The sequence below is a fragment of the Thermobia domestica genome, chromosome 6, assembly GCF_964235325.1.
Source record: "Thermobia domestica chromosome 6, izTheDome1.hap1.1, whole genome shotgun sequence".
NCBI lineage: Eukaryota > Metazoa > Arthropoda > Insecta > Zygentoma > Lepismatidae > Thermobia > Thermobia domestica.
In genome coordinates, this window is record NC_137459.1 from 97691055 (window position 1) to 97712865 (window position 21811).

The 21811-nt window shown below is 35.0% G+C and overlaps 1 protein-coding gene across 2 annotated transcripts in view; it reads right to left on the bottom strand.

The window, feature by feature from the left end:
* Window positions 1–21811, bottom strand: part of Rip11 (Rab11 interacting protein) — a 90506-nt gene that overhangs the window by 31241 nt on the left and 37454 nt on the right. For both annotated transcript variants that reach the window (XM_081761866.1, XM_081761867.1), the window contains exons 3-8: window positions 20472–20577; window positions 16455–16592; window positions 14864–15030; window positions 10757–10825; window positions 920–1086; window positions 170–380 (exon numbers count right to left, since the gene is read on the bottom strand). In XM_081761866.1, the coding sequence (XP_081617992.1) occupies window positions 170–380; window positions 920–1086; window positions 10757–10825; window positions 14864–15030; window positions 16455–16592; window positions 20472–20577 (858 nt within the window). The remainder of the gene's footprint in view (window positions 1–169; window positions 381–919; window positions 1087–10756; window positions 10826–14863; window positions 15031–16454; window positions 16593–20471; window positions 20578–21811) is intronic.

Genomic DNA, 21811 nt, shown 5'->3' on the forward strand with positions numbered 1-21811 from the left:
CATTACTGTGGTTCGGAGGTCCACATCTCATGTAGCCTCGGGGCTGACAAAGAAGCTAATCTGTAATCTAACCAACTATTATGTCTCTTCAAAGTGCTCGCCAAGACCCCGGTTTTATCAGGATTAGAAATACAAAGCAAATAAATGAATGCAATCTTAGTTTCCTTACCTTTCGCTTTTCCACAGAGTTTCTCTTCCCACTCATCAACTGTTTTACTTTTCTCTGCAGCAGCCAGTGCTCGAGTCTTTAATGATGAAGTGCCTGAATTCCTTCGCAAGAACTCACCACCCGCCAGGTTTTCCAAAGAACCTGGTACTGAAGTATTGCTTTGTTGATTTGCTAAAGAACTAGCTGAGCTCTTGTGTGACAGATCGTCAAACTGGAAACAGAAAGAAAACATCTTGGTTTATATAATACAATTCTTCACTATAGTTTAATATAACAGAATGATAACAGAACACACCAAACTTAAGAAGAAAAGCAGCTTACTAATTAATTAAAAAGATTGATAATATAAGGAATGGTATTAATGTTAATTTCTAATTTACATAGATGTTTAAAAAGCGATATCTGACATGAAACTACCTACCGGAAAATATTCTTATTACGCATCTGTTATTTTACATAATCTGGCATTCTATATATTTATGAATTTGAAGTAAATATGACCTATATTTAGAAACGGTACAAATATGTAAAATTTGTGTAAGAAGTAACTTTTGAAACGTATCATAAAAATCAATCTGTTGGGACGGATTTACAAGCAGCTTGTCAGTTCTTAGCTACAATTTGACTTTATACCTCTTGATATAGCCTCTGTAAAAGGCGTAACATAATGCATTAGATGAATCTCGAATTAATTCTCAAGATCCATGCAAATAAAGTTACATTTATTTGAGAGTCGAAAGATAAACTTACCGTGAAATCGTCTTCGCTTTCCCCTTCACTTATTACCCCTGGATCTGCATCTCCCGCGACTTGCTGTGATCGCCTGGGAAGCGTGTTGAATCCTGAGTTACCAATTCCATTTTTCTCGAAATTTTCTGAATTGTGCTTGCGACTTGGTTTTCTCGAAACCTTGTGTCCTAAAACATCAAATAATTAGCATTCAAAATATAGAACAACAAATAACCCGTATCTCTCTCTTCTTTACGTGAGATTATTACGCCAAATGGACGAAATTTACACTCTCATCTGAAACTATAACTGTCAATAGGCTGACACAATTCCACTGACTAATAGATCGTTTCAGATGCTTTCATTCTACATAGGTAACATATTTGCAGAAATAATATTATCTGGAATATACTAATTATATTGGGATAGTGCTGTAACTTTTTTTTTTTTTTTTTCAAAAGACAGCAAAAACAACAAAAGAAATATTAATAAACAACCTCAAGTATGTTCTGTTCATACAATTTCTTTAATACGGAGGTTGATCCGTTTCCATCCGACAAATTGAACTTGTTGCTTACCCAAGATAATCCACTCTGCCATCAATGATCATGCTCAGTGTGATGGTCATTGGTATAGACCATTGCAAGACATTGCAGTTTCCATTGTAGCAAACTTCGTTGCATCTGTACCAAGGGTATATTTTCCTACTTCTATTTGTAGGCTTTCCAGAGGTCATTTACTGCGCGAACCCGATGTGATGGAAGTTGTTTGAGAAGTACAAAACCACATTAAATCCATGGGACTAGCATCTAGACTCTTAATGGCAATATTTTCGAACGAAATAGAATGGTATCAGTTGCAGCTGCCCTGCGTCGATGGAAGGTCAGTGATCTCTTGCCATGTGACTTGAAGCTTTATCCTGGTGCAGATCCACACAAGTGATGTCACCATGGAATGCTGATGTTTACTCTGTTTAAACTAGTGATAGGCCATGTTCTTGGTAATAAGAAGCATTGATTTTGACATTTTCGACCTTACAAACCTTGAGCTTCTTTAACCATAAAACCTTTCCATTTTTTTCCACTGATGCACAAAGTTACATAGGTCTTTTTCATGAGCTACTCTGTAGGTGACAGGTTATTTTCCACAGTCACTTAGTTAGATCTAGACTTCGTCCATTGTCACAACAAACTTCCAGCGGCCACAAGCTAGGTGGTTCGTATAGCCTTCTGACATTGTTCTTTTCACTCTGCGATATGCCGTGGTCTCAACAAATACCACTGGTCTTGTGGACAGTTTGCAGCCTCAATTTGTGATGGACTGCGCGATTCACTGTTCATTGGGCCCATGTAATCGCATGGCTATAACACGCAATGATAATGGATTCTCACAGGTCGCAATATCTGGTTCTTCTTTAGCACAGATGTTATGAATTTTATCGATGCCCTCTTTAGATGAAATTTCGTTTGGTGATGTGGGTTGTGGAGAAGGCTGTTGTGCATAACAATTAACAACACGAACAGTAGTCCGCCCTACCAAAGTTACTGTTTCGACACTGTTCTATGAAATGCTAACGTTTGCATGGGACAGAGCCATAACTCTTCCCAAAAGAGATTTTTTCGGCGGCATTTTACCCGCTATATCATCTTTGATCTGCTACACAACAACTGAGAGATTGAAACACGTGTGTACAGTTTTGTTGCTCTGTGAAACTTGATCTGACAGGTGTCGCAGTCAACACGTTGTTCGAATGGAAATGGATCACAGCCTCTGTATTTCGGATGTAAATAATACAAATTTTAAGTTTCACAGACAAATCATTCTGATTAGAGGGACGTTCCATACCAATATGCTATTATTTTTTTTTTTGTGTGTTTAATGATAATCATTAAGAGATTAAAATTTGCCTTTTAACATGAAGAAAAATATTCTATTACATTTCTCATTTACACATATACAGGACTAACAACAAATTCGTCACAAGAATTTAAAGGAAAGTCAAAAAGAGTGGGTAAAAAGTGCATACATGAAATGTTGTATTCAGGCAACTGCTCCCCGATATCTAACGTCTCCTCTTGATATTTGAAACAACAACTTTGTAAGTTTTAAAACGCTCTGATTTCACCACTTCGTTCTCTGATAACGAAGACCAACATTTGACCACAAATTTCTAAGATTATTAAACTTTCCTCTAATCAGAATGATATAGAACACTGGAGAACAAATTTTTAACTTTTTCATGCTTCAGAAAAGAAAAGTACATTTTCTTATGCAAATGAGGATGCTGAATACGAAAATAAAAATAAAAATGATGAATTGGTTTGAGTTTAAGTATAATCGATAGAAATGTGTGTTATGTAGTGTTGACACTTAGATTCTTGAATTTTCTATTTGTTCTTTCACTTAAGTAGCTATTGCTTCAATTCTGTTCATCCAATTATCTTGGTTCATATGTCATTCACTTCAGAATAAACCACGCTTGCAAAGGGTACTATGCGCAAGTGTACATGATGTATAAGAAAAGGAAAATTTAAGGTAAAATTGGAAATTTTCCGTCCAAAAATCCCTTTTTTCAAATGTAGCACCCCCTGGCATGGTCCCAACTAAAGGCACCCAAATATAATATACCTTTAAAACTAGTGTAGTTTATAAGTAATACATGTGCCAAGTTTCATTGTAATACCTACAACACTTGTGACGGTAAAAATATTTCTCAGTTCTGCTGGACAATACCAAATTTCATATAGGAAAAAGTGAGATAACTATAAAATCAAATGAATCCGAACAGTATTATTTATTTGAGTATCATGACTTATACGTCATTCTCTTCAGATTAAAACAGACTTTCAAATGGTATCATGATAATATGTGTGTGTGTATGTTGTACGAGAAAAGGGGACATGGGGATAAAATTGGGAATTTTCCGTCCAACAACAATTGGCAAGAGCAGAGTTGCTCCAGGAGCCCTGATATCATTTCTCCATCATAGATATAACTTGGTAGAAATGTTTCCCATGTTCATCAATGACTGCTCCGCAATTTTCTGGGAAGAAATCTGTGGGAGTGCAACGTATACATTTTTAGTGATACATTACACCCTAGGTATTAGATGCACCTCTACTTCCTTATAATTCTGAGACCGCTCGTTTCCCAAAACATTCGTCACCACTCTTCGGAAAGAATCTAATCTAATCCTCTCCTCATTTTCTAACACTGCATCAAATTCAGAATCATTGAGGACTTAGCGAATTTGAGTGCCAATACGGGTTCTTACCTGATTTTAGTATCAGCAATTTGTGGAAGTTTACGCAGAATAGATTTAAAGAATAGTTTTGATGCGTCTATGAATAGCCGCCATTCATCAAGATTATCGTCCATGTTAAGTTTACTCATAAGACCAGTTAGGCCTACATTGTTACAATGTAATATGTCATTTTCCACTGAAAATACTGTTTAGGGATTCTGACGTGTTTGTAAGGTTAATCATCTTAAAGATCATAAATATATTTCTGTTTTTATACACGCTATTTAGCTATAACAATTTTGATATAGCATTTAATTATTACCTGGTTCCTTTTTAGTATAAAGATAAACACAAATTATTATTTTGATACTAGTTTTTAATGATTAAACATACGTAGCCGTATATCTTGACTTATTCTTCATTACATTTACATCGTAACCATCGCAACTATATACGAAAAATTGACAATCGAAAATAATTTACATATATTTCTTTTCATTATATCAAATTGCTCACATAATTCGCCTCTGATTCTTTTTCTTGTAAATTGGCACAGGTAAATTTTATAATATACAACGTTATCGTTGTAAATGGGGCCCGAATGCGGACTTCCGTAGTAGTTTGATTACAAAGGAAAGAACCCTGGAATGACAACTTTAAGACATTTACTTTTTGAACAGCCCCTGTATAAGTACCATCATTCTAATATAAACATAGTTTAAATATATATACAATACAATACAGTTTTTAAATGATTTCTTAATATGAAATACAACAAATCTTCAATGATTAATTTAGAAAGAAACTTTGCAACAAATGTACAAAGAACAAATTCAAACGAAATCACTGTTGAAACAAATCCCCTAATGAGCAAATTCTTTATCATTTTTGTAATTATGGGTGAATTTATAAAAGATATGGTACATTAACATCAAATAAGACACATAATTCTAAGATATATCAATTGAAAACGCAATGACAAAATGACACAACGTCAAATACAATGAACTAAATTACATATTTATATATTCACAAAACACTTCATTTTTCTCCTTTTAAAGAAAGAATTCCCTTGTTAATTGGTCTCGATATTAGCTTGTGTCATGACCTCAGAAGAAATTAAAGTTCGAACTAAGTCCAACCACCGTTTTCTAGTCTTCTCAGTAGGTTTCCACAACTTAATTTCATCGATGTTTCGTAATCCTAAAGTTTTACCTGTCTTTATATCCATAAGTTCAAATACTTTAGGACTAAATTGTTTAGTGCATAAATAAGGTCCGGCATACAACTCACAAAACTTGTATATCCTCTTTAATGCGGCGTCACTTTGAGGATGTAACCGTACAAATTAATAATTCCTCAAATTAAAGTTATAAAAGGAAATTGTAACTAAACTATAAGGAATAAATTCAATAATATTTTCAGTTAACTGCCATAAATTAACTTCGTCAATATTCCGTAAATAATGAGTTTTACCCATAATCAAAATATTTCATAATTACATATGTTTTTCGACTGAAGAACATATTAACGATAGACGTAAGCAAAGGTCAATTTAATACAAATCCATCGGACGCCTTTTTGGATAGTTCAAGTTATACGTTCGAAGGGCTCACTTAAGCAACATTGTATCCCACAATCTATAGTATTTCCATGACGATTAGGCACAGTTACAGTACTTGGATTTCTATTTACAAAACTCCTGCCCTCTGCAAATCGAGTTTGAGAAAATCTGCGATAATTGTTATTTCTGTTGAAATTTCTATTGCCATTTCTAAAGTTTCTAATTCTATTTCTGCAACTAGATTGTGTTTGATTACCGGTACCATTATAGTTATTCCCTCTATTATTAAAACCAGTTACATTAGAATGATTCTCAGGTTGCACATTAATATTACTAACAGAAGCATACTGAATTGTATTACGTCTAGAATTAACCTGACCTCTATCCTGGATTCTATTATTATTATCATTATGAATTATTGACTGACTTTCATAGCTTTGAACAAGCATGATCAAATGATTGAAGCTAATACACTGTGCAGACATTAACAATTGTTGTAACCTGTATGGCAGCAAAATTCGAATGGATGCTATAATACGGGATTCAGGATAAGTAGGATTTAGAGATCTTAGCTCATTGTACGTTGATACCACAAACTCAGTAATACTTCCATGGAGTTTTGGACTATAAGATTTGGTTCTTAAAATGACGTCTCTGTTTGCAATCATGAAATCATTCTCATAATTTGATAACAGAGCATTTTTGAAATCAGAATATGTGTACAAACTGCTCCTGATAGCTTTATACCAAGTTAAACAAGGCGGTAGCAATACATGTGGCAACAATTTTAGATATTGGGACTCGTCTATACCTATCAGCTCGCATTCATCTTCAAACTTTTCAAGAAACGATCTAGCAGGGATATCCTCAGGTACGCCACTAAATCTAGTAAGTGACTTAACCTCACTAAATCTTATGCGTTTACCTGTATTGATTTTGTACGCCTGTTAAAATTAGGTCGGGATGACTGTCTCCCTCTTCTTTCTGCATCTGCACTTTCCTCTTCACCGCTTGATGACGTGTTGATTTTCACTACTCTGCGATGGGGACGATTAGGTTGACGATTAGAAAAGGCAGAAGGTACTTCGTTTCTATGTCCATCCTCTTGTGATGTATCGTCAGGGATACCTTTCTCTTTCAACAAATGGACCTCTTCCTGTAACCGCTTAATATGGTTCTCATGCACACATACTGTGGATTCTAGATCATTTATTGACCCTTGAAATTCATTGACCTTTTGTCCTATTTCTAGTAATTTTCCGTCATATCGTTCAAATCTGGTGATAATGCACTGATTCATGTTAGCAAGTTCACTTTGAACGGCTTTCCATTTGTTTTCGTGACATAGTCCTATTTGTTCAAACTTCGCCTCGAAATCTTGCGTTTGTTTGTTGATCTTTTTCTCAAGATCTTCCTGGAGCTCCTTAATTTGTTGACTTTGTTCTTCCTTGAGTTTCCTAATTTGGTGAGTGTGCTGAGTCTGACCTTCCTTCATTTGTTGACTTAATTGTTTTAACATATCCATAACTTGATTGATAGTTACAGATTGCAACATGGTTTCTTCTGTGCTATCAGTCGTAGATCTATCGATATTCTGTACATTAGCCATATTTACCCTTCGTTCTATCTTTCTTCCACTACGTAAATACGTATATTGAATATTCATAAGTCTCTTTAAATAAACTTATAACCCCGTCTCTACTGATCTTCAAGACTGTACAGGGTCCCGGGTTTCGGCACCATAAAAATGTAAGGTTAATCATCTTAAAGATCATAAATATATTTCTGTTTTTATACACGCTATTTAGCTATAACAATTTTGATATAGCATTTAATTATTACCTGGTTCCTTTTTAGTATAAAGATAAACACAAATTATTATTTTGATACTAGTTTTTAATGATTAAACACACGTAGCCGTATATCTTGACTTATTCTTCATTACATTTACATCGTAACCATCGCAACTATATACGAAAAATTGACAATCGAAAATAATTTACATATATTTCTTTTCATTATATCAAATTGCTCACATAATTCGCCCCTGATTCTTTTTCTTGTAAATTGGCACAGGTAAATTTTATAATATATAACGTTATCGTTGTATGTTCAAAACACGAACACTTTTAGATCTTCAGAATAAGCTTCCAACTTCTTGAGTTTGGATGCCAGCAGTTCTGCGCCACTTTTGACAACCCCAGGTATTTTAATTCAGGTTGAGTATCATATGGTGAATAGATAATAATATTTTGGTTTTGTGAAGTTAGGATCGATGGAAGACGATGAATCTGCAGCAGAATTTGACAATGTGGGTCGACATTGTTCGCATTTTGCTCTTCAACGGGTGAAACACTGGAGTAAGGTACGTGAAGTTCTGGAACCTTTAGTTATTCAGAGTGTGGCACAGTGACGAACATTTCAAGGAATATTTGAATAAGTAGTAGTCCACTTTTTTCTTTTTTGGATAGACTTTTAATTGGAAGTAGTATGCAAAAATAGCAGTTTGAAGTATGATCTGTCGGTTCTTTCCGTATCATTGGAACTGCAAATGGCACGATTGGCCTATTTCCGTGTAGCCAGTCCCGCAAATTTGTAGAACAAGTATTACAACATATATGTGGTGCTCACTTCTTGTCCACATCTCCCACTTCTTGTCCACAGCCAAAGTACAAGTGATAGGCTTTCTTTGTGATAGGAGCGAAATTCCACTTTTCGCTTCACTTCGTTAAAAACAACCATTTGCTCTGCACTACAAACACATTTACGCGACAAGTTTCTGGTGAGTATAGTCATAGAACGATAAATAATAATAATAATAATAATAATAATAACAGCACCCAATATCTTACCACGAATACTTCCGAGATGGCAAATTGTAACTACAAAAGAACGATACACAACATGTTTTCTCTGGCAAATTCTTCAATACAAACGAAACCGTGAAGTGGTTGATATTTGTTGGTGATGAAGTGCGAGCAATATGGATAGCCAGAGACTACACAGGAATTTATTTCGGGACGGGTCCTAAGCTTTTCGGGGGTCCAAATACAATTTGAAGCAAAATTATATTAAAATTTGCAAAATTGCACCTGAAATTAGACAAAATTTACAAACAAGTCGGGGTGTCAAGACCCGCAGGACCCACCCATGCGTATGTCCCTGAGGACAGCAATGAAATTAACTGTCTAACAATGGAAGTTTGTTGAAATAAGTAGACAGCTCCTGTTGCCACGAACCCTTAATTTGCCCAGCAGAGCACATCGGGTGATAACGTATTTCTTTGAAACCTTAACCAATCTTCAGAAACTAATTTCATATTCGTTATCAGCACCCTAAAATTAGTAAAAATTGGTTAGTTTTATCTTCGAAGCATTTTCACTGTTGACCAGTGTAATCGGAAACTGAATACTTCATTACTTAGACCAAACGAATAGACATATAAAGATTAGAGTTTCAGTCTACCAAAAATAACAAAAGAGTTAAAATCTATTTCCGAAAATATAATACCGAAACAGAACTTAACCTCCAAAGAATGTAGAAATATTCCTAACAGATTATATAACAGCTATTGCATGGATGTTTCTTCTTATCTAGTGTGTATGAAGCAATCTGTAAGGAATCATATGTCGACATAAAAAGTAATATTAAACCAAGGATTTAATATGTCAAGGACGCCTGAGAAAGATATTTTTCGAGTCAGCTTTCAATAAAACAAAATATCTGAAATTGAATTCTGACCAAGGAAATTTAGGTAAAATGTGGAATCTTTATTATCATGCAAAACTATATGATCAACTCACCCAGTAAAAATAAGCACAATGGCTAACACCATCAAATATCTAATAGTAACTTTCATCTACAAAAGCGTTTTGAACACACAGTTTCATACACATTTTGCATCCTTCTAGTACTAAATCACCATCTTTCCTTCAGTCTCCACATCTTACCCATTCTTTGCGAACAAGGCTATCGAATTCAGCCGAAATATTGATGAACTTGATTACTATGAACAGGAGAAATGGGTATATTGTCGTCATTGTTTCGCATTCTTAGTGCACTTAATGATGATATAAAAGGAGGAAAAATTTGATAGTGTATTTCTTAGAAAGCCAGAAAAAGACAAATTATGTTTTATGTAATTAAACTGAAACAACAAGGGGAAAAAACGCTTGGTTGCAAAGATGGCAAGGTAAACAAGTATTGTGACGTATGTGCTATATATATGATTTACAACCATATCAACAAAGCGCTGAAGCGCAAACGTTGAATCTGAGTAAGTGCCAAAAACAGAACAGGCTTTCGCCATTTAATATCAGGAATGACTGTCTATTGTAGATATGGAAGTACGTAAGGTCGAAGTTACTGACATTAACCTTGAAGATTCACGTATTCATCTGGTAAACTTGTCTCTCGCTTACGGTCATTACTTTGTTCTTGAACTTAATGTTCAAACTCCCTTCATAATGGGAAATATTATTAAATGAAAGACACGATGAAAGTAAGTAGTAGCTAAAGAGAGAGAACCTGGAAGTACTGGACGACACTATTAGAATAAGTCGTTGGTGCCACCTTCCTTTACCTATTGCTTACTAACCCTTAACCTACATTTTCTTTGGTGGAGTCCTCGCTACTGAACATAATAATGAATTATAATATTGTGTAAAATACTGCTCACAAGCTGCTGTAATATACCTGCTGTACAAACAAGTCAAGTAGGATTTTCTACATTTTGTTCAATAGATAATAATCAGTATCATAATGCTATTTTATGCACAGTCAGATGCATACACACTCACGAATACTCTGTATTATATTTATGGAACTACATACAGTATATCGAAATGGGACAAACAGGGAGAAATAATTAATGATTATCTATTACCTTTTATTTCAGTAATTTAATTTTACATTCGTTTGATCAAAGCTACGATTTTATCATGCGAAAGGCAAATTCTTGATAAATTAAATGAACGAATATTACACAAGTTTGCGGCAATTTTGCAAGAGAAAACACTTAAAAACACAACGGAACAAACATAATACTTACCTATTGATTTAGCTAGTTTCTTCAATCCTCCTCTCTTTTCTAGACTTCCTATACTTAGAAGACTACCACCTACAAATACAAAAAACATGTAGAAACCGTATATAATTAGTCATATTACAAGAGAAATATTAACATATAAGATTATAACAAACGACAATTTTCCAAACATGAAAATTAAACACAAAACACCAATTCATCATCCCTTTTTTACATCTTTTTATACAAACAAAACTAGGTGAAGAAATGGAATAAAGTCCAACCTTGGAACATAACGAAAGATGCAGACAGCTTAGAGAAATTAATTGCAACGAAATCTCCGGATGACCGTGCTGGTACGCTAATCACATTTCTTTTTAAGAATAAGCATTCATTTTCACTCTTCATGTCGAAGTTTGACCTATGTCCACGGGTTTTACCATTTCCTCCTAAATCCTAGTTTCATCAATTATTTTTCCACAACAACCACTATTTCCTTCCATCAACACAGGATATGTTGTAAGAAAATAATTGTTACTTCCTCTATTTCTCATATATATATTTATAAAAATTAAAGTGGAATGTCATGGTCCTCACTAACTAATTTGCAAGGACTGTTAACTTCGTTCTGCTTACATATACACACAGTTATTTAAATAATAGAAACATCTATGTACTGTTACATAACATATTACTTAGTAAAAGTCTCGTGTTAGTGTTGTGTTTGGTGATAATGAGTAGTACTGAAACAATACGGTACGAATTAGTATGTACAATAAGCAAGACCTCTCCAATTTTCAGGATGGAAATTGTGGGTGCGCATTTAACTGAAGCAAGTGTATTCAAGACTGCCAGTATGTTAAGTGTATCAAGAGCAACAGTGTCCAACGTGATGACGGCATACAGGATCCGTGCCCAGAGATCGTCAGATAGTAAACAGTAGACGGAAACAAAGCCTATGTGGAAGGGGTCGCCGAACATTGAAGAGATCTGTCACAAAGAATCGCAGAACCAATGCCACACGATTGAGTGCAAAAGTCAATCAGAACCTGCAACAACCTGTTTCTACAATCACAATCCGGCAACAGATGTATAACCTCAACATCCGCGGTGGGGTTGAGATTTTAAAACCTCTGATTGCTGCCACCGTGTTACGCGAAGCAACAAGGTAATAAGAACATGGGCCTCCGATAATTGGAGGACGCTAATATGGGCATCTTATCTTGATGGGAGTCATGTTTCTCCCTAACTATGTTTATCAGCCACAATTTCATGGTTCTACAGTTACTCTCAATTACTGCCAGTGATTATGTGGACATTTTAGGTAATCAGATGTATCCTATGTGGTGGTTGTTCTTCCAAGATGACAACACACCAACATACACAAACAGATCTGTTCAAGAGTGATTTGAGAAACATCAGGATAAACTTCTACTCCTTCTTCAATCTTCTGACCTTAACATTATTAAACGTCTATTTTTAGTTTTTAGAGCAGTATGTCCGTCAAAAGGAGGTGGGCTGATAAGGGCCATTTTTCGCCCATCAGGCCCGAGATGTGAAATGCATGGTTTCCAATAGTATACCTCATAAAAATAAGAAAACAAATATATTTTGACGGAAACCGCTATAAGTGAGAGGTAAAAAAAATAATAATAATAAAATAAACAAAGACGTAAATCATGTGTTAATGAAGGAACGTAAACACTAATGTCATGAGTTGGAATCCGAAAAAGCAATAGTAAATAGAACACTAACGGCAAGAATAAGAAGAATGAAGTCTACTACGACTATGAGATCAATATATTACATCGGAAATAATCAAGCATAGATAATAATCAGATAGCTGGAGACACTTGTAGCTAGTTTGCAGATTAAGCATCGTGCTTGCTGTCGTCATCCGAATCGCCACTGGACCATCGTGCAGCGGCGGCATCTTGTAGTGTATGAGTATATTCTAGACTTGGTTTCTTAACTGCGGTGGAATTGTGGCGCCAGTAAGCCAAAAACCATAGTACGGAAGCAACATGCCCACAACATCCGACGACCCGTGCGCCTACTTTACATTGACAGTACCACTGAACTCGGAGAACAGAAGCATCGTCATGATGTATGTACAGAGAGTACATACCTTTGTCACTTAAGTGCTCGTGAGTGTAAGGATCGGATACATCAGGTAGCTATTGTTGGTCGTTGTTTTTCATCTTTCCCTCAGTATTGCAATATAACGCATCAATGACTTCCCATCGGTACTTCGTTGACGCGTGGTATGTATGATTTTTCGATATATATATCTATTGCAGAATTTCATGCCATTCCGCGACTGGTTTTCCTGCTCGCACTTTTACTCATACCACTTTCAGAAATGACACGCCTTCTCAATACTCCATAACGTACTGTCTCTTTTTTTGCTGCCCTACACACATATCCGCGCAAACAATAAATTTTCTTTATATATTTTATTGACATGCTGAGTATGTATTTTCAGTCAAAATCGGTAACTAACATCAGAGCTGGAGTCTCCAGTTGAACTCGTACATTACAGCGTATAAACGGTATTCATCGCTCTATACTCTCGCGCAATACATTTTGTTCTCTAATAGGTAGAAGGACACACTGAACCAACATCAGTTAGTACTCATATCAAAGGTTACACAGCGTTATATTATGACGAGTCAGATTTATTTTGGTTCATCGACTCCTTCTTCCTATAAGCCTCAATCAAAGACAGCAAACATTACCAAAATGTCGCAAAACGCTGAAACGAACTCTTTTTGGGCACTCATTTCTATGACTTACTATTTTCTTTATCACGTATCTATTATTTTTGCATATGCAACATATCTTCTAGTATACAAATACATTGCAAACTTATCGGAATCGGACACTTCATTTTTCCGTTGTCTGATGGACGAAAAATGGCCCTTATCCGCCCACCTCCTTTCTTTCTTCATAATTGCTGATGCAACTGAGTGCTGCACTGTATGACGAATGTTTCCGTATTACCGTGGAAACGATTTGCAAGTTACATGACTCAATTTCATAACGAAATACATGATGTACTATATCTAAACGTGATCCAATGCCCTATCAATAAGGTAAGTTGACTTTTGTTTAGGTATTTCCATTATTTTGGTAACTATCTGTGCATGTATAAATATACTCTGATCTATGATTCCTCTTAAAACATATGATCCGTATGTTTGTATTTTACTCTATGTGTATGGTTATACGAGGTTAAGTCGGTTGCTTTTACACTTATACATATGTTGAAAACATATAAGAAAAAAAAATATATATATATATGATCGCTAATTGCCAGCATATATTCTCACAATCAATTATTGAATGTTGAATCAAGCAAAGGTAGATCATGCAAGATATTGTAATACGCCTACCTTTGACATCATATTTTGGCCAAATTCTCAGATGTGCTACCAGATCTCTTAATTGCACTTCCGAGAAGTTCTAAAAGATCTCTAGAAATAGCTTACTAGCTAGAGGTTTCTTCTGTCAAATATTTACTTGTGCATTGTCTCCGACTCTCACTTTTCTTTACAAAAAACATTAGTCACCATTAAAAGTGCATACCTTCCCCTGTATGTTTTCTTGCCGACATCATTCAAACAAATTAATGTAAAACGAATTGATTACTGTACATTTTTTAAAAGTTATTTTCCCTATATATCACAGAAAGTTTACTCATTACTTTCAGAATTATTGAGAAATAAACATGCAGGGGAAAATATGTACTCCGACTGGCGATTGAACAAGACTCAAGACATTAACTTCTAGGGAGAGATTACATTAGCTTGTGTGGATACAATTTCTAAAATCAGTTTTTAACCTAAGTTTTATTACGAATTATTTTCCATGCTTTCCTACCTCTTTAATAGAACACTTTTCCACTTAGTGATGTGCATCACCTTCTAAAGAATTTGCACTGTTTTTTTTTTTTTTTTTTTTTTAACTACTTTTACTATTGCATGGTCATACGTTAGAAAATGTTTTGAATTCTCAAAACAAAAACCAATGCCAGTACAACCTTACTTTCTACGACAGAGTATCCATTATTCAAATACGTAATTGAAAGTTTCCCTGATTTGTGTGATAATGCCTGAGATCCTCACTCACCTACAGACTGAGCCATGACAGATAGCTGACCTAGGGACGATTTGTGCTTTTCCTTTTTACTTAAATCTGTCAAACTTCCAGCCTTTACAATGAATGCCACTTTCACTTCCAATTCGCCACGAGACTTGTTTTTCTCCTTCCCAGGTTTGTTCTTTAAGATATACCATCTGAGGAAAAAAAAAAGACATTTATCAATATACAACGAAGAAAATACGAGGAGTATTGGCAGAATAGGAAGTAGAAAATTGTATGAAACACAATACAAATCATCACAAAAAATATTTGGTTTCAAGTTATTTCTACATCCGTCAAAAAGAATGATAATATTCTTGATGGTATCCTCCTATTTGCATGCGTACAAATATAACTGAATTCTGAAATTCTGTCTTTGGTTATTTGTAAATGCATTATTAAAATAATAATAAAAAATGAGCCGACATCCAAAAAAACAAATAAATAAAATAAAATAAGAAATTTGGACTTATTTCTTTCCATGATACATAAATATATGAAAAATATATACAACATGTCTAGCACTGGAGTACTGCAGTCTTGTTTCGCTTGACCAGTCATAACAATTTCTTGGATGTTTTACAATATCATGGTATAGTCTAGCCACGATATGAGATATCTCGACATTCCTACAAATAGCAAAACAAACGAATTCAAACGTGCGTTCTGTATCATTTATGAATGATCCTAAAGTTTATTCAAGGAACGTTCAGTACCTCATGTAAACAAATACACGTGGTGATTGTTTGATTTTATTGGTTAGAGAGCCTTAGAACACCCATGCGGCAGAAGAAAATAGTCCTTGCTTATAAGGCTCATTACCATAATTCCTTAGAATTAGACAACAGAAACAACACTTTGTCTAAGAACTAAATTGAATTAATGCAATAAAAGAGAATACACATGCATTGAAAGTGGTTTTGACCCAACTTTAGCGCGAATCACAGTTAACAATATGGTCACATGCGGGGAATAAGTAAAACATCGACAGGGTACAAGCACGTGCTTCTCGAAAGAAGCGCTGACCGATAGCCAATCATCCGATGACTGGCGGAGTAATACAATTCTGCAATGTTTACATCAGGATCAGAAGGTTCGTTGAATGAACTTTAGGTTAGATACCGTTTGTAGCACATGTGATTAGGATCTTATGTTAAATTACAAACAAATGGCCAAAAGACTGGACTTACAAAAAATAATAATAATAAAAACTAACATAACAAAATATAATCTTGCATATTTTGAATGTTTTACATTTTTCTTCTTTCTTAGACAGATACATACTTAAAAATATTTTAGTTATATCACACACTGTTCAGATTGGCTTGATGTTTATCTTCCAATATCGGCATGTCATTCAATACGCATACGGTTTCATATATAATGATTTCTGTTGGTTCAAACTAATTACAAAAGAACTTTAGTAAGTACATACAAATCAACTACTGAATTCAACAGCTTACGGAAAATGCATTTTCTGAACCGACTCTGCCAAACCTACTCTCTGCATTGAAGAAATGAACTGTATAGTTACTAATCATTAATAATAAATAAATAAATAAATAAATAAATCGCTCACCTATTCCTTGGCCTCTCATACACATCGAATTCGGCAAGAGGTATGTTAATCATTCCTAAAAATTCATCCACTCCAAGGAAGTTTCTGTGTAAAACTGTCAGTACAATTTCCGCTGTGTTGCCCTGCTTTGGTATTTGCCTGTAATTAAAAAGTAATTGCAAATAATGCATATAAAAATCTAGCATTAACGAACACATACATTGATACTAAAAATAACATGAAAACGCTGAAAGAATTAATATGCATTCTACCCCTAACACGTCTATTAAACATTAAAATGTGACTTCATGTTTATGTCTGATATATATATATATATATATATATATATATATATATATATATATATATATATATATATATATATATATATATATATATATATATATATATATATATATATATAAAGAGTCAATTAAAACTACTTGAATATCACTGACCAAATTAAGGGAAATAAATTCCCTTGTTTTATACTCTTTTATGTATCAAATAATAATCTTCTTCCTGCTGATAATTGTATATGCTTTAATATATAGTTTTAAAATATATACAGAGCCAGATATACAGGGTGTCCGAGAGAAACGCCCTAATTTGAAATGTCTGTAATACAACATACTGTATATTCGACACATAAAGAAGATTCATAAAGCAATGGATACACAAAGTTTTGATGTTTTGTTTGTGCGATCACACTATTTCTACATGAGCTCCATGAGTGGCACGGAGGATGTCTAATCGATACTCGATTTCTTTCCAGATACCCTTTAGCATCTGTGGCGTAACTTTCTCAATCCCATGACCACCCCTGTTACCTGATATTACTCCCCTGGATTTCTTCCTGTGAGTATATGTTAAAGACAGATTGTACTCTACCAAAGTAACAACTCTGGAACAGCTTCGTGAGAGGATTAGAGCCGCAATTGAGACAGATACATCACAGATGCTAAAGTATATCCGACACGTTTCCTCGAACTCTTCAAAATATAGCACAGATTGTATTCTCTGTTTCTCGGCAGACTGTGTTTTTTGGTGTCAAAAACGTTCGAGAGATTTTTTTTTCTACTGGAAGGTATGCAAAAGGAAACCTGCATTTATCCTGGAAATTGATTCAGAAGTATCACACTCAAAGAATGACGAATAGGCCTAACTATTAAGTTTCTGTACTGCGGAAAGAAATTAATCATTGATGTTTATTTCGAAAATCTTTACAACAGCTAATCAACCGTCTCATCGCTTACTATGTTAAGCCTTAAATTAACGTTTAAGGGTTTTGTTCCGTGTACTTCTGTATTTTCCTTTTAATACAAATTACATATATTTTCGAAACTCTTATTAAGTCCAAACTTCCCGGCGGGAGCTCATGTGGTTCGGATCCCACGTCAGGCTGTAGGTCAACTCTCATATAGCTTAGATGTTGAAAGAGACGCTAAACTCAAACCAAATCAAATCAAATAAATAAATAAATACATAAAAAGTCCAAATTTGATAGCCGATGACGCGACAGCCAATAGCTTCCACACCATATTTCATATGCATACTAAGCTCGTCAAATCCTACAAATATGCCGAGTTTTGGCTAAGATCGGATGAGTTTAATCGATTGCGTAAATCAACATTTTGCGAAATTTTATTTGTCCACACCCTAAATTTGATGGCTCATAACTCGGGAACCAAAGACTTGCATATAATAATATATCGTATCGTCGATTGCGTACGATATACAGTATCCTTGCGACTTTAAAAAAATATGAATAACGAAAATAAAAGCACTAATTGTTTTATGTAACCTAAAATAAATAAACTAGGTAAGCTCATTTCTTTTTGTTTGTTTGTTTAGGATAATTACAAGTAATTAATCTTTCCAGCTTAAAATAACTAACAGCTGGGTAGAATGCAGGTGGCAGAAGAAATTTGAACTGAAACTGTTACAGGAAAATAATCTCAAAATGTGAAATCTTATAAAAACATATACAAACTGCAGTATTTTTATTTTATTTATTAGCACAAGTGCCCGTTCTTCGCGCGAAAAGATATAATATTTGAAAAGCTTTCGGTTTTAGGACAATCGTTGTCTACAGTTCAAATACACTGTGTCCTTAACCCATTGTAAAATCAATCCTAAATGACATATTTCAACATAGAGACCTAACTAACTACATTGCTTCCTCGCCAACTGAAAACTATAAATTCACTCACTGCATTTAAATCCCCTTCCCAAAATGAAATTTCGCAATGCCGAGATTAAATTACTTGTGCATAAGTCGAGACAAAATTGAATCGGTTGCTCGCAGTTCAATAGAACCGACTCTCCGCAATTCATTAAAAAATCATTAGGCAAATTATTTAAGCATACTCGAAATGAATTTTCTCCATCTCGTCCCTACATAACGTTTCCTAAAATCGAGACCTGGTTAGACCTTTTCTCGTATGCACCCACTGAAAATCTCGGGCAAAATCTGTCTGGCCCGGACATTAGTTTTCCTACTCACCCTTAAACGACACTTCTCAAGCGCAATCTTGTACGCAACGCAGTCTCGCACCCAAAAAACTATATACACCCCATTTCTGGGAAACTGTTAGGAAAAGCTGTCAATCCCCTCTGGAAATAAATATACCCGAATTCTCCCCTAAATGGCTTTTTTAACAGTAGAGAACTAGCAAAATCGCCTTATCACATATGAAACAGTACATTTGACAAATATAATGAAAGTCACTGATACAGCTAAAATCAACTGATTCGCCTAAGTTACGACCTTTTTCTATCCTCCTTTTCTTCTTCACACTCTTGTGTCTTAACACTGAATTCATGCAAGTTTGTATTATGTGAAGCAAAAAGTTCATGTGTCTTAAGTTTATGTCTTTTACATCTACTGGTATATGTCAATATAACTGCAGAATTTTTCCTTCCCCCTCTTTGAGGTAAAATTTCCAAATTCGTGCAAGTATATATACAGGGTGGACCATTTATCTTGATACGGCCCTGTAACTTTTAAACTAATGGACAAAAAAAGCTGAAATTTTGTCCCATGCAAATACCGGCAGGGGGCTTTTTGGCACACTATGTGATAAAGTCGGTGCGGCCAAACCATTCTCAGGCAGCTTCAAAGAAGCGGAACACAATTGAAGAAGAAAGTGGACGGAATGAAGAAAGTAGGAGGAAACGGGAGATCGACGAGATAACCCACGCAAACGTGTTTGTCCACCATAAAGTTTACTTGATGCGAGCTGGCATCGAACCAAGGACCCCATCCATAACACTGTTAAACCTGTGGTATCACAGAATATGCCAAACAATATTCCCTTCTGAACATTTTCATTGAGCGCTTATTGTTCATTAGTTTAAAAGTTACAAGGGCGTATCAAGATAAATGATCCACTCTATATATATTGTGTATTAAAATTCACCCATTTCGTGTGTGTACGATTAACGTCTCAAACACCAAACTTTTTAACCTACCTTTTGCAGTGGAATTCTTCCAAACCTAGTGTAATTCCCATCAAGAGTCTAGACATGAGAAAACCTGTACAAAATTTCATATTCCTAAATGTAGTGGCTTCGGATATGGTCAATGAATAAATAAATAAATAAATAAAAGAAAAAGATAAAAGAATAACATGAAAACGAAGAAAAAACTTTTTCTCAGCAAGGATCGAACCTCCCAAAACTCTGGTCTTATCCATAGTTCTGGGTAGGGAGAACATTTAAACAATACTTCAAGTTCATGAGTCAAACAATTTTGGAGATCTGCTAAAGAGAAAAAATGTTAAATTCTCCTTTCCTTAGGGACCAAATTAGCAAAACATCTTATTATCCACAGTTTATCGTTCAAAAGAAACATGTGTGCAAAATTACACGTTCCATGGTTTCATAAAACTGATGGAGTAAATCAGTCAGCTTGCTCTTTCATAGACGTAGATTTAAAAAAAGAAAAAAGAAAGAAAAAAAAGAAAAAATAGCAAATAATAATATTAACCTTACGTATTATTCTAGATAATCTTGTGGAATAATTGGGTTACTTACAATTCGCATTCTTCATGCCATTCCACCGATTCAACCGATTTTTCCTTGACAGACGTCTGATATTTATCTTTTCCCAAAGCAATTGTGACAAAGGCATCATTTGTTCCTGCAAGTACAAAAAGAGAACACTTAGTATAGTTAATAAAAGTAAGGGAATAATTAGCATAATCATCTAATAAAAATAGAGTTTTTTGTGTGTGCCTCTCTCTCTCTCTCTGTGTGTGTGTGTGTGTGTATGTGCGCGCGCGGCCTGGGGACCAGACGACTGGACCGAGAGCTACAAATTTTGGTCAGGGTACCTTGGTCCAGGCCCCAGACCAAGACTAAACGTTTTTCTAAATTCGAACCAGGGGGTCTCAGGAAGGGGGGGGGGGGTCGTTTGTCGGGACATGTAAAAGTAGTAGAAAATGACCGATATTAGTGTCGAATTCATAGTTTTCGCAGTCGTTGAGATCAATGGTGAAACTCCGATCGTATTAACTTTCAAATTCACCCCATTCAGTTGCGGGCCGGGGGTTACCGGGGGCATACCGAGACATGTAAAATAATCCAAAATGACCGATATCAGAGTCAAATTCATAGTTTTCGTTGTCGCTGAGATCAATGGTGATCCATTAGCGATGATTTTCAACTTCAACCACCATTGTATGCGGGCCGGAGGTCACCTGCGGGGGAAAGGGGGAGAATTACCGAGACATGTAAAAATAATCCAAAATGAGCGATATTAGTGTGAAATCCATAATTTTCGCGCTCGCTGAGATGAATGGAGATACTCCCACAGGAGTTGACTTCCAAATACAGCTCCCATGAGAAGAATGGGTATTTTAAGCTAGTTAATAGCAAAACTCTCTATTTGTTTTTCTCCCGAAAATATACAAATTTTCGAACATTAGAGAGAACACGATTGTCTGATACTTGCAAGTTAACCTTTGAATATTTATAACTACTAAAACATGAAGTACAAATATCAGATTATTTTTGTGTAATATACGCAACATAGTAACAGTAATGTAAAAATATATCTTTAAAACGAATATTTTGCTATTGAGGCTCGGCCCCATAATACATAATGCGACTTCTCTAGCCCACGCTTATTTGTTTGGAATTTAACCTCTCTTTTTCGCACTGAGGATTCAACATGGATGAGGTCCGGACCTGGAAGTGTTTCTATCATTTCACTTTGACGGAGCAACATCGGGGAGGTGGAGATATACAAAAATCACTATTATATATAAAAGAGACTATGTTCGTGAGTTAATAACTCTTGAACAACCTCATCGATCTCAATCAAATTTTCAACATAGATAAAGTTCGGTCCTAGGAATTCTTATTATGTCACT